Source organism: Acinonyx jubatus, chromosome B1 (genome assembly GCF_027475565.1).
Source record: "Acinonyx jubatus isolate Ajub_Pintada_27869175 chromosome B1, VMU_Ajub_asm_v1.0, whole genome shotgun sequence".
Classification (NCBI taxonomy): domain Eukaryota; kingdom Metazoa; phylum Chordata; class Mammalia; order Carnivora; family Felidae; genus Acinonyx; species Acinonyx jubatus.
This window is the reverse complement of record NC_069382.1, coordinates 24,970,987-24,985,682: the sequence shown is the minus strand read 5'-3', so window position 1 is coordinate 24,985,682 and position 14,696 is coordinate 24,970,987. Positions and strand designations below refer to the sequence as shown.

The window sequence follows — 14,696 nt, the reverse complement described above, 5'->3', positions numbered from 1 at the left end:
AAAAAAATTATTTGTGTTTAAGAAACACCACTTGGTGTATACTATTCTAGATGACTTACACCTTCAGAACAATCCTAGTTGGGTCTAGCATTATCCACATTCTCATAGATAAGGAAACCAAGCACAGAATTTAAGTACCTGGCCCATGATATAAAAACTGAGAAGTGGAGGATTCAAGATTCTCTCAGGCAGTCTGGCTCCAGGGTACTCGCTTGCACTTCTATGCAGATAACAGCATTTACCTCCCAGGACTACTCCAGTGCAAGTTAATGTATGCAAAACACAACAGACTTGGTACCTTGCAAGTGTTCGCTGTATGATCATGTTCCTTCATTCTATGTGCACTGCATTCATTTTAAAATCTATTTTTGAGCTCCCTCCATTATTTCCGGTCTTTGTGTTCTCAAATCCCGGCTTTGCTAAATGTTTGCCGAACAAGGGGAAATTCATTAAAATCTGTCCCCTTATGCTCCTTAATTCATTGCTCCCATTTTCTCTTAGACCTAGTAATATCATGAGTCATCAGGCAAATTTAAAAAATGAAATAAAATTCTGCTACACATCTGAGGAAATCAGGTCTTTAGCAATCTGAGGAATTTCATGGGCTGAGGAACGTTCTCCGGAGTTCCAATTCCTCATCTTTGTTCTAATCCTTAGGGTTAAATGGTCAGTAATGGGTCTATGGGTTGTTTCCTTAGTTCATCTTCAAGAAACTTTGTTTCAGATTATAAAAGTTATAAAATGTTTACTTATAAAAATTTGAAAAATATACAATATTAAGAAATAAAAACCTTTCTCCCCATCATAAAGAAATAACTAGTATTGGCATAAAACATACCTTTCTCCTCTGTGTGTAGATTATATTTGTAATTTTATAGTTTTATGAAATCTACCATATATACAGTTTATAACCTGCTTTTTTGCCAATGTCATTAAATTCACATGATTTTTAATGGTCGCAAAGTATTCTACCATGCTCACAATTTAAAAATGTCCAACTCAGCATTTACTTCCAATGTTTGCTAATATAAAAAGTACTATCATGAACATCTATCTGTATGCCTTTACATTATCTGCTTATTTCCTTAGTCACAGTCTACAAAGATGAATGGCAAAGTTTTCAATACATTCTGCTAACCCTCCTTTAATAAAAACTTATTTTATATTCCCACAAGCTATGTATTTTTGTTTCCTGGAAAAATACAAAAAATTTATTTTAATGTGCTTAAACTTTAATAAGTTTGACCTTTACAATATATGTTTATTGATTACTTAGATTGTGTATGCATAAGAATAAACCTTCCACGTTCATCATCTTTCACTTGTTCTTCGGAGTGTTTTTTTCTTGGATTTCTGTATTGAGCTATTTCAACAATTTCAGCAGCTAACCAAAATGCCAAATTTCTTTGCTTTGATTACTTTTTCAAGTTCAGTATGGTAGGACTTTGTTATCATAAACTAAAAGCTGCCAATTGACAAGTTATTAGGCAGTGATTAATAAAGTCCAGGAATAGTAACTGGCATACTTAAGATCATAACCACTGGATTCAGAACATCTGGTTGAGATCCACTTTGGACAGTCTATCTTACTCTTTAAACCTCAGTCTCCTCGAGGACCTAGAGAATGCTGGTGACACATCTTCTGTCGTGAAGACTACGTAAGACCACGCATGTTGACAACACAATGCCTGCCACACAAATGCTCAATAAACGTTAGTATTACAAAACATTTCTAAATAAGTTGGATAGCAGTGAGATTTGCTCTTGATACAAGGCATTAGGAAAAGTACTTTCTTTTATCCAAATAGATCTTTGCCAGTGAGCAACATCTTTAGGGATCAGTAGTGCAGACTGAACAAAAGGAGAAGAGGGGCGCCTGGGTGGCTTGGTCAGTTAAGCGCCAGACCCTTGATCTTGGCTCAGGTCATGATCTCTGGGTCTGGGAGTTCGGCCCGCATGTGGCTCTGCACTGGCAGCATGGAACCTGCTTGGGATTCTGTCTCTCTCTCTGCCCCAAACCCTAATGTATGTACGTGGCATGCGCACACACACTCTCTCAAAATAAATAAGTTAAAAAAAAAAAGAGGGACGCCTGGGTGGCTCACTCGGTTAAGAGTCCAACTGCAGCTCAGGTCATGATCTCACGGTTGGTGAGTTCGAGCCCTGTGTCGGGCTCTGTGCTGACAGCTCAGAGCCTGGGGCCTGTTTCAGATTCTGTGAGACCCTCTCTCTCTGCCCCTCCCCGACTCGTGCTCTCTCTCTCTCTCAAAAATAAATAAACATTAAAAAAGAGAGAGAGAGAGGAAGGTGAAGAAGAAGAAAAAAAAAAGAGAGGGAGAAGAAAAAAAAAAAGACTGATCCTATTCTACCAAAGTGGGGGAAATCTGAACAGAAGTTTCCGTATTGCATTTTAGAGTCTAAGTCATTCATCTTGTACAGTAAAACACAGTACAATTTTGAAAAATATCTCTCCAATGCGAGTGGTAGAATACTATATAAATTCATTTAAAATTTCACACGAATATATCTAAGCCTCTTAGAAATATTCCACTAAACAGAAAAACAATTCTGAATATACCAAAGGTTAATGTACAAATAACTAGAAATCTAAGACAATGGAGTTTTGGTAAATTTTTCATTGTCTCATGAATCAAAAAAGATAAAAAATGGCATTATTTAAAACAGAAAATATAATATTTACATAACCCCTTTTCCCATCTTCTGTATCAATAAGAGTATGCCATTTAACTGATCCTTGTAGTGATGCTGAGGCACTGCAAAAATCCTCAAACTTAAGTTAAAGTAACATCCTTAAAGAAAGGATGAATCAAAGATCTCCCACGTTATAGGGTCTGTTTGTTAGAAGTCAATTTAGCAATATAAACCCCTGTTGTAGTGATTTTCAATAAATACCAATTTGCTACAATTTTAAAGGAAACACACAAAAAAATACACATTCTGTAAGGACAGATATTTTATTTTGTTCACTTCTATATTTCCAGCACCTAAAACAATGCCGTTTATGTACTAAGTACTCAGTAAGTATCTGCTGAAAAGACAGTATGGATACTTGAGATTTGATTTATATGCTAATTTTTTTTTGAAAGAGGGAGAGGGACAGAGGGAGAGAGAATCTTAAGCAGGCTCCACACTAAGTGTGGAGCCCAAGGGTGTCCAACCCAGGGCTGGATCCCAGGGCCCCGGGATCGTGACCTGAGCTGAAATCAAGAGTTAGATGTTCAACCAACTGACCCACCCAGGGGCCCCTATATGCTAATTTTTTATATCAATTTTAGTCTTAGAAGCAATATCCACTGCTTCTACCTTTCAGTTCCAACTTGGTTATTTACTTGCCTCAAGAAAGTCACTGAAAAGTCTTGGAGCTCCCATCTTCAGTCTGTAAATTAGCAATGCGAAAGCTGCCCTCCTAAATCACATGAGCTTTCCTAAGGATCAGTTAAGATAATGGAAATGAAAATATTTTGTCAACTAGGAAACATCATATAAACGTCCAAGTGTTTACAGTTTCAAGTGTCTTACAGAGTAAGTTAGGACACGCAGAAGTTTACTGATAAAATAAATTGAAATTTCTTCACATTAACCTAGTTAAGATATTAAACACCTTCATATCTTCTTTAAATGTATTCAGTAGATACCTATAATCTGACTATTCTTTTTATAACTAAAGCCTTGCAGTATCTGTATTTTATCAATGTATGCTAAAAATGTTACTAATTCACATATACAGGCTAGAATCAAGATTCAACCCTCACTCGGGTAATATTATTAATGTGGTAGACAGAAAAGAACAGGACTTGACATTACAAAGTTTAGATTTTAATTTTAGCCAAATCGCCTTCTGGCTGTAGCACAACTTTCATATTTTAAAAACATTTTTGTTACTATTTACTAGGCATTTATTCTCCCAACAGCCCTAGGTAGCTGTTACTACTGGTATCTATCTTGCAGATACCATTCTCGCTTTTTCAGATAAGGAAACCAAAACAGACAGGTTAGACAACAGGCCCAAGGTCAGAGAGTAAGTGGAAGGTTGCCCTGGGATTCAAACCGAGGCAGTCAGCTAGCTTTAACCACTAGGCCACACTGCACCTCCACTTCTAGATGCCTCAGTTTCCTTCTGAGGATTCTTTGTGAAGACCAAATGATATAAAAATTTTTTTTAAATGCTTAACAGGTAAGAACTACATAATTAATTTTAAAGACAAAAATTTACAAGTATTTTAAATACACTATTCTCCCCCTTATGACCTTTATTTTTTTCTTTTAATCAGTTCAAACTGTTACTTATACGGTTCTTTGGGTGAGAGGGGTGTACACAGGGAAGAGGCAAGCCAGCGTACAAATTTATTAAAAATAAAAGGAAAATAGCATAGCAAAGTGAGATCACTTCAATAGGCTCCTATGTATAAAGATTCCACGTAGAAAAGACTTTTACATAATATTCCTGAATACTAAAGAGACAGAAAGTTATGAAACATCTGAGAGTTAATACCAAAAGATCAATAGATTAAATGTTATCTAAATATATTTCAATTCAACAGAAACTTATGTAATCTCAATGGGAAACTTCTGATTTTGGCAAAGGTTTTCAAGCTTGCCTTTCTTGTCAACAGGGATAAATTTGGACGGGTGTGGGCTAACTGTAGACTAGATTATCTTTTTCTAGTTAATAGTATTTAGTTCTTTCATCATAAGAATTCTATGAAGAAATTATAGTGGTCTTTCTTCTCATCAGCAATAATGAAAAGTATCTATCATTAGTAACCACAGAACTGTACAATTATATAAATACATTTCAAATGCCTATCTAGTGAACTAGCTGACTCTGAAAAGTCAAAGCCTAATAATACAGATATATAACTCTACTAAACATTTTTATTTACCCCATATATTGTTAAACACTTGGTATCTATAGTTGACCAACTACAATTTGTTAGCTGTAAGGTTTTTTTTTTTTCCCCTTCCCACTTTGCACTAAAAATTTAAGGGATGAAAAAAATTTTTCTTCATTAGTAACATTCAGACACACTTTTCAGTATGGAATTCATGACTTTTGAAAGACCTCAGAGAATAAGGGAAAAGAAGCTAATGAGGTGAAAGTCAAAAGACTTGAGTTCTAGTTCTGCCAAAGTAAGACTTAAGTAGCTAAATAGGCAAAATCCCTGTGGGCAGTCCATGCAAATTGGAAAAAGGAGAGAAAAGGTCTTTTTTTTTTTTTTTTTCTGTTAAAAAAAATGTCTTTAACCCAAGGCTCAGAGTCTTCCTTAATTAAAAGATTACTGGTTAGAGAATATTAAGCCAGACCTTAATTAGTAAATGTGCTCACTGTTCTGTAGATTAGGATATGAATTTTTATGAAGTGTCTAATTTAAGAGGTCAAATTAGTAATTAATACTGCATAGTGCTGTCCATAAGTTTCATCCTTTGTTTTATACGAGTGACAGGAAGGAAGGAAGGGAGGAAGGGAGGGAGGGAGGGAGGGAGGGAGGGAGGGAGGAAAGAAAGAAAGAAAGAAAGAAAGAAAGAAAGAAAGAAAGAAAGAAAGAAAGAAAAAGAAAAAAACTTCCCTGGAAATTTGTATCAAACACTTTTCATTGGGTGAGCTATAAGGGCAGAATGGGCCCTAGTGCAACATTTAGGAGAAATGGAGAATATGATGTTGCCTCTAAAACCAGCTAGCTGTGTGACTTTGGACAAGTCATTTCACTGCCCTAGCTTCTGCTTCATTGTTGAAATGAGGCCCATGGCCTAGATGGTTTGTGCTTCCTTACTCATGCTCCATTTACCCAGAGAGGCAGAGCTGTCTGTATTAGAATTCTGTATTCCAAATACTGTTGTTCTCTTTCCTTCTATCATTTTATTCCATTTTATAACTGCCTACACTTCCCATAAAGATACTGAAAGACTATGAACATGTGCCAAGTTTATGCTTTGAACTCCAAAGGTATTAAGTAACTCAATGTATTGTCACTAGTTCAAAATGACTAAGCACTTAGGATAAAAGACCTGCAAAAAGATCGTTTTGGTGACACAGTGTATAAATTTACCTAATACCGGTTTATATTTTAGACGTCTGTTTTCTCGGGGATAATTCCCTCAAGCATTATTTCATGCCAATAAAGACACTACTCTTGCAATATACTTATTTAACACAAGGTTTAACAGTGACACTATTGACATTTTGGGCCTGACAACTGTGCGGGAGGCTGTCCTGTGCGCTGTAGGATGTTAGCATCCCTAGCCTCTACCCACCACATGTACCAACCAGCACTACACCCACAAGGGGTGTCTCCAGTTATCACCAGATATTGCTCTAGATAATGTCCCCCGGGGCGGGGGGGCTGCTAAAATACCTCTGGTAGAGAACCACCGATTGACTTAAAGTATTCTTCATTTCACCTAGGTAAGTCCGGCAGGGTCCCCTTTGGCAGCCCGAAACCACCTTAAGAGTGCTAACCTAGGTTAGGAAGCTGCTTCTTGGAGGCAAAGAAACAAACAAAAGACCTAAAAGGCTTTTCCCCACAGCTTGATCAAGAGTGGAAAGGCAAACAAAAGCGTGTCAAAGAACTCGATCAGAGACTACCTCTTTTTCTTTACCGAGAACTAGGAGTGCTCGGAAAGTAAGCACACGTGTGTTTATGAAATAAGTATTATTTGAAATAGGCAGGTAAACCATCAAGAGCAACCAAGGTTGCAGACGTTTCAGGTAAGACCTAACACCCCCGGGCAGCTCCGACACCCGCCCCAAGCCCAGTGGCCGGCGGGGCCTCCCGGAGCTGGGTGCGGGCGCCGAGCTCCCGCCACGCCCACGGGACGTCACCCGTTACACAACCCCCCCCCCCCCACCCAGCTTATGCAATTCTGCCCTCCCGCGGCTTCAATTGCCCCAATGACTTTCGTGCGAGACGACGGTAAACGTTGCACGCCTATCCTCCGGTGGGGAGATCCTCTCCCCGCCCCGGCTGTCGTTTGCCGGCGGCGGGCCCGGCCTGGCCCGGCCGGCCAATTACCGGAAAGAGCGCGGCAGGAAGCGAGCGGCCGCTCGGGCTCGCCCAACTTCCACCCCATCCCGCGCTCCGGCGGCCTCCACCGGACCACCCGCTCCGCTCGGGACGCCCGCTTCAGACCGCAGGGCCGCGGCCAAGGGAACCCCGAGCCTGCGCGCCCCTCCCCGCGCCGCGTCACAGTCGGCTCCGAAGGCGATCCCCATAGTGACCGAAGCACCCCGGGGCGCCGCCCCCTCCCACACCCTCGAGGACCCCGAAACCCCACGCACGGGAGTCAGGCAACCTCGGGGAGGCAGAGACGCCGGGCAGCCAGCCCGTCGGGGAAAGGAGGGTGGGGTCGCCCGGGCCCACGTCGCATCCCCGCGCGGTCACCTGCTCGAAGCGCCTCGCAGGCGGCGGCCAGGGCCTCCCGGTAGCGCCCCTGGTGCAGCAGCTCCCCGAGCCGGCCGGCCGCGCGGGCTCGCTCCCGCTGGCCCGGGAACCACTTCTCGGCCAGGTGGTTGAGGACGACGCTGGTTCTGAAGCCCGAGGCGGCGATGGCGGCGGCCAGAGGCGGCGGCCGCGGGGTGGTGCCCTCAGCATCTGTGGCGGCGGCAGGCGGCAGCCGGTCCCGGCAGAGGCGGCAGCGGGCGCGGAGCTCTCTCCGCAGGCAGCGACGGCAGTAGCTGTGGCCGCAGGGCACGGTCACCGGCTCGCTCAGGAAGCCCCGGCAGCCCAGGCAGCTGAGCAGCCCGCCTGCGCCGGGGTCCGCGCTCGCTCCGAGGGTCGCGCTCCAGCCCAGCCCGTGGCGAAGCCGGTAGTTGAGCACCAGGCAGTCCACCAAGGTGCCGAGGCACTCGGGCCTGACCGGGGCCCCGCGGCGCAGCGCCGCCGCGTACGCCTCCAGAGCTCCCTTCAGGTGGCCGCCCAGCGCCAGCAGCTCGCCGCGGCGGAGCAGCAGCTCCCAGCGCTCCGACTCCGCCGCCGCGCGCTCCAGCCGGTCGCCGCTGCCGCCGCCCACTTCCCAGAACCGGCCCCGGCTCCGCGGCGTGGGGGCCATCTCCCGGCTCCCTCCGGGGGAGCTCCTCGCCACGACCGGAGAAGACATGGCCCGCGGAGGGCTGCTCCTCCGCCGCCGCCCGCCGCCACGGTCGCGGAGCCTCCGGGGCGCGCGGCTCCGCACGCGGCCCGCGAGCTGGGGGGCGTGGCGCGCGGACACAGCGGGGCGGCGCGCGCCCGGGAAGCCCCGGGGGCGGGGCCTGGCGGGCGCGGGGCGGGGCGGGGCTTCGCTAAAGCGCCCGGGACTCCCCCGCACGGCCGGCGCCCCGGTCCCGGAGGAGCCTCGCGCCTGGCCCCGCCCCCTACGAAGCCCCTCCTGGGGAGGAACGCGAGGTCAGATGATCCCCCAGCGGGGATCTAATTGGCTTCTCCCGAAACTGGGGCCTGGCTTGTAATTGAACAAAGCCTCTTGGAACCCAGGCCTCCGCCCCTGTCGCCAATCCGCGGGACAACTACCCTCACCTGCCAAGGCTTCTCTCCTGATGCTTGCTTGGTGGGCGGTTTTTCTGCCAGGCGTCTGGCCTCCCGGGACTAAAGCCCAGATCACCAACAGTCTCCTGACACACCGGGCTTCCTGAGTGGCGACTCGCCCCCTTTTCCTGGCCGGTGGGAGCCTCCCGGAGTAGTAGTCAGGTGCACGTCTGCATTTTTTTATGCCCAAGTTACAGATGGACATGTAGAGGCAGAGGGCCTAGGAATGCGCAAAGTCAGTTTGATGACTTTGTGACTCCTCAAGTCTAGACTAGGTCAACTTTAGAAACAAAATAACCCCACCCATGTTTCTGAGCCGACTCCCTCCAGAGGGCAAGACAGTTTTCTATGGTGGCAAGTTACTGCTGCTTTTCCACTTTAAAACCCAACCCCACCTCGAGGAAGAAAGCCCACAGGTTCCCAAGATATCAGACGTACTCTTTACATCTCATTCGGGGCTCCACAGCTGGCTAAGTCCTATGTTTGGCATTTTTAAAGAGAAGACACCAGGATGAATAGTTTTCATACAGCGGTCACAATACCACTACACCCCAAGTATTGCCAACAGAAGAAAAAAGACAATCTGGGTTTTGTATAATGGATTATATTTCCTTTAAACTTGATGTCAGCGAGTGTAAAGCTCTCAGCTGAAAATACAGATTTAATTATAGGCTACTAGAGTGTTAATGCTGGAAGTGACTTAGAACTTTTAGTCCTTTTTCAAATGGTTAGAAACAATGGCCCAGAGAGGGAAGGTTACCTGTCTCAAATCACACAGCTAATAATATACAGAGGCCCTGCTCTCTTCTCTCATTTCACTGTTGGGTTACTATGTTAGATCTTAGAAATATATTACATGAGATTTTCAAAATAAAGGAAGTTGGTAAATGGAATGTTAACCTGAGCATGCTATGCCTGAAATTGGCTAACGTTTAATTAACAGCCTTCTTTATATGGAACAGGCAGTTGGGCTCAAAACTGCTTTGAGTTACATATGTTTTTACTACACAATGAGCAAATCCTGTAACTTCAGAAAAGATGTAGATCTATTGCCCTAAAAGGAACAAGGAAAAAGCTAGCTGAGGAAAAATTGAGGCTTCTGTTCCAACAGGACACAGAAGCAAACAGGTTTATGTACCATCCACATGGCACCTGAAACAAACTGTGGCCAAGATACAGGAGCAACTCCTCATCATTTGAGGTGGGGAATATTGGGATTAATTCATAAGCATAACCTTGAATTTAATGCTAACCTCCCTACCATGGTACTACCCCCCTTCGATGAGCAGAAGAATGACTTCACACAGATGCTCACATACTCATTTAAGACTTGAAACCCTAAGTGGTTAAACAAATATCCATATGTAGGTGGATATTGAGTTTTTGTGATACATTCCGGTCCTTAACAACAGCTTGCAAAATGTACAATAGTAAATACTTCATACATAAGTTCATGATTACACACAAAGTATAACAAATTCATAAATATGCTTATATTTCTTATCACATACAGTTCAAATCTGGTTTTATTAGGGAATTTCCGCCAAAAGTAAAATGTATGGTTCAGAACATAGTGTGAAGTATCATTTGTCCTTTGGAGCTTCTCTCCCTAATAAATGTGACAGATAACCACATTTGATTCTGGTGTGAAATGAAGTGGTACAATTACAATAATGTGAGAGGGGAAAAAAAAATGGGACTGTGGGAGGAATCTTGCCGTGATCTCCTTGGCATTTGTGAATGGTTATAATTCATGTTTGCTGGTTTATACATTTACATAACTGGTTCTCATTTATGTAACTTATTTATGTAAGAGGCTGTACTGCCTCTGTGGCCTTTGTGTGCTGCACAGTTTCCCTCTGAAACAGGAAGTCTGGGGCAAGACAATCACCGGCTCGAGACAGGTCCTTCTTCCATCATTCCGTGCCACCACAAGAGGATATGCACTTTGATGTGACTGCTTTTTAGATTAAGAGGAGAGGAAAATTAGTACCTTTCTTCATTCACGTTCTAAAATTCGGACTTTGGTCTCTGGCTCACCCGGCAGGCTGCAGTTGGAGAAGAGGGAGCCGGTGAAATACCACCCCCCCCCCCCCCGGGGGCCAGGAGGAGAACACTAAGGGTGAAGCTCTCCTCTCTCTTCCTCCGAGCATTACTTGCTTCTGTCTCAGCTAACCAAGTAGTAAAATCATGAGATTTGTATTTCATTTCAGTTTTTTAGTGTTGTCTTCTAAAATAGATCAGTTATGTAAGAGAGTAAGAAGAAAAGCATATCTGTTTCCTAATTTGGAAAATGCTTATCACCATCATTCCGTTCATATCCCTGCCCTCCCCCCGCCACACCAGAAGGAGACTTTTCCTGATATAGTTAGGTAAACTCCTATTTAAGAATAACGTAACATAGTGCTTTTCCTGGACACGAGTCAGCTGAAGATGTGTATTTGAGCCTTTTCTTTTTTTTTTTTTTTTTTGCCGTGGGTGAATTTACCATTTGTTTCTTCACATTCTTACCATTAAAAAAGACTGAATTTGAGCTTTAAAGAGCCAAGCAAAATGATGTCCTCTTCCTGATTTATTTCATCTGGTTACATCCTAGTCAATGCATTGGAAACCATAAACTCTAAAGTCCAATATAATCAGTATACACCTAATAGCATATCTGTACATAATGCACAGAAGAAAAGGTCTTCAGAGATCACCTCTCCTACCCCTTATTTTTATGTGGATGAGAACACTGAGATCTGAGAAGCTCCTGGTTTAATGGAAGTCATAATGGAGAGGCAATGCAGAGACCTGGTGCTGACCGTATTTGTCCCTCTGTGTCTGGGAGGAAGTCGTCTGGCTGCCCCGAGAGAGCCTCATTTGCCATCCGTAAAATGAGGGAATGGAACGATCTCTTGGGTGCCTCTACTTCTGGAGCTGAGCCCCAGGGGTTTGTTTGAACACAATGAGAGGAGGCAGAGAGCCTTCCAAGCTCAGGAACACAGCAACGTGACACCTGATGAAAATGTAATAGCAGAGGGAAGGCTGAGAATAGAAGAGGAGGGTATCAGGAAGCACACTTTGTTGATACACGCCCAGCCCTGTCCAGGGGAGGGGGAACCAGTCTCTGGGACATGAACACTTTTTGTCACAGGACAGGGATCCCCCCACCACACGCACTTCCTCGCCCCTACTGTAATTCTGTGAGAGGCTGGAGGAAAGTCTGGGGGGGGGGGTGGTTATATAACTTGGGCATTTGTGGGGAAGTTTATATAAGATGCTAAAAATACAGTATATGATTGCTATAATGGTGTTCTAAGTGAAAAGCCCTAATGAGGACAACCTGAGTAGGTTAAATAGAGGTGATGCTAAGTAGATGCCGAAACCCAATTGTCTGCAATGACTACTGTCTTAACCAAGTGCAGTTTACTACTGATTATTAAAATATTCTGCTATCCTCATGGGGAACACTGTCAGTGTGCCAAAGGGCACCATTCTTAATTCTTCTTTCCAATACTCAAAAGAATCTAGAAATACTAAGCATGTAACCCATATTCCATTTCATGGTAGTCAAATTGATAAAATGAATGTATTTCCCAGTATCAAGCTGTTAAAAAAGAAATAGATGCAGGAATAAATGCCATGTATTATTCAACAAGTTCTAAGAATTAACCACATATGAATTCCTCCGGTACTTTCTCTCCTCCTCCCTTGTCCGCACCCTGCCCCCACGCACTTAGCACTTACCATCATCTGACATGTTATATTTATATAGAGATCTATATTATTTGTCTCTATCCTGGAGAATGTAAACTCCTCAAGAGCTAGGATTTTCTGCCCATCCTGTTCACTGATGTGTCTCTAACACCTAGGGCACTGAAAAGACCCTAGCTAGTCACTGTTGAATGAGTCACCGACAAATTATGATGCCACCTAATATTCTTCATTCTTGTTAGTGATGGACACACATTTACCACTAAGACACTAGGACAATTTATTTTCTTCATTTCTCCTCTCCTTCTCTCATACATCCCACCTGGTCTGCCAGAAAAGTTTTTGGGTTCTGCCTGCAGATTGTATTGACAATCTGACCCCTGCTCACTGCTCACTCTGCTCCCTAACCTTTTGCTCCCTCCCACACCCCCTCCACACTCCCCGCAGTCACCCTGGCCCAGGCTATCAACATTTCTCCTCCTAAAGTAACCAGTTTGGGTATTTTTTAAAAAGTGTTTGTTTGTTTGTTTGTTTGTTTGTTTATTTATTTAAGAGGGAGAGAGCAGAGCTAGCAAGCAGGGGAGATGAAAAAAGGAAAAAGAGAGAATCCCACGCAGACTCCATGCTGTCAGCACAGAGCCCAACGCAGGGCTCAACCCCACAAACTGTGAGATCATGACCTGAGCCAAAATCAAGAATGGGCCACTTAACCGACTGAGTCACCCAGGTGCCCTGAGTTGTGGTATTCTTTAGAATAAGAGAAATAGCTTTGCAAATGGAAACAGATAAAAAGAAAATTATGTTCAACTATATATACGTATACACAAATCAAGAAATCAAAGAAATATATAGTCGAACAACACAAATTTGAACTGTGCACGTCCATTTCCACGTGGATTTTTTCCCCAATAAATACAATACAGTACTCTGAGTGTGTTTTTTCTTATGGTTTTCTTCATACTATTTTCTCTAGCTTACTTTATTGTAATAATATAGTATATAATACATATAACATACAGTATATATGTTAAGCAAATGTTTATGTTAACGGTAAGGCTTCTGGTCAACAGTAGGCCCTCAGTAATTACGTTTTGGGGGAGTCAAAAGTTACACGTGGGTTTTGGACGGCATGGGGGGTGGGTGTCAGTGCCTCTGTCCCCTGCATTGTTCAAGAGGCAACTGTGTACCCACCTAACATAGCAAATGAAGCTTTAATAATTTGAAAAGCACTAATAATCTGGATTGAATCTAGCATTATTACTACTGTTATTATTTAGAAATGCTTGCTAAAGTGGGAATAGCAGAAAGCCTTTGAAGATTTGAGATGGTACGGTGGGAAGCCTGTATGGGCCAAAAGATCCTGGAGCCACCCTCAGCTCTGCTCTTTCTTTCATATTTCACATACACTAGGCTCACAAATCCTTTGCTTCTACCTTCAGAATGTAGCCAGAAGTGCAACGCACTTTTCCCTGGCTCATTTTCAGCTCCTGTGTGGCTGTTTCAGAATCTGAGTTATTAAATTGCAAAAATTCAAGATTGTAATTCGTAAAAGAATGGCTGATGTGTATAAAGGGAAATGCTGGAGGAAGTTATCTGGGCGGGGTGGGCATTTAAGCTGGTGAAGGAGATCCGCCAGATTAGGTAGGAAAATACATGTGACTAGATTAGGCCAGATGATCTGTGTCCCAATTTGGTCCACACGTTCTCCAAAGAAGGAGAGATAAGGACCTCGGATGATGGAAGAGTTCACAACCAGGAGATGAAAATGTACAGATGAGAGAGTCAGAGCAAGGACGTAATGGTGGAATGAGCAACAGGTTGGAGGGTTCGGGTTAAGAGAAAACCAGAGGAAGAGGAAGATATGGAATGCTCAGGTGGATGTGCATTACAAACCATCTTTATTCAGGGTGAAGTGCATGCTTTAGGCCAGGCTGGCTTGGGGCCTTGGACAATGGGGAAGGATCTCTTTCTATCCCTTTTCCAATTCTGAAATAGCTAGATGAAGTCACATTCTTTCAAACTTAAGTGAAATAAATTGAGTCTATGACAACATAGACTCTTGTCACCCAGCATGGAAAACTGTCACAAAAATAAAGGGTTTTGAACAAATTTAAGAATGATGGATACATTAAAATACTACTGAGGGAAGTCAGACTCAAGTGGAGCTTTAGGTTAGCAAGAAAGACAGTGATACTTTCCCATGATGCATCCTTTGGTGCTTTTGTCAATAAGAGAATACTGGGCTGGAGGGTCCAAGGACCTAATCCGGTAAATTGGTTCCTACATTCTTTTTTTTTTTTTTTTTTTAACATTTATTTATTATTGAGAGACAGAGAGAGACAGATCATGAACAGGGGAGGGGCAGAGAGAGAGAGGAAGACACAGAATCCAAAACACGCTCCAGGCTCTGAGCTGTCAGCACAGAGCCCCTATGTGGGGCTCGAACTCATCAACCACGAGATC

The 14,696-nt window shown here is 43.6% G+C and overlaps 1 protein-coding gene across 1 annotated transcript in view; it reads right to left on the bottom strand.

Moving 5' to 3' along the window:
- LONRF1 (LON peptidase N-terminal domain and ring finger 1) overlaps nucleotides 1-8,231 on the bottom strand; it is a 37,550-nt gene extending 29,319 nt beyond the window's left edge. The window contains exon 1 of the mRNA XM_027077291.2: nucleotides 7,401-8,231. Within this exon, the coding sequence (XP_026933092.1) occupies nucleotides 7,401-8,115 (715 nt within the window). The 5' untranslated portion in view covers nucleotides 8,116-8,231. The remainder of the gene's footprint in view (nucleotides 1-7,400) is intronic.
- Nucleotides 8,232-14,696: the final 6,465 nt, after the last annotated feature.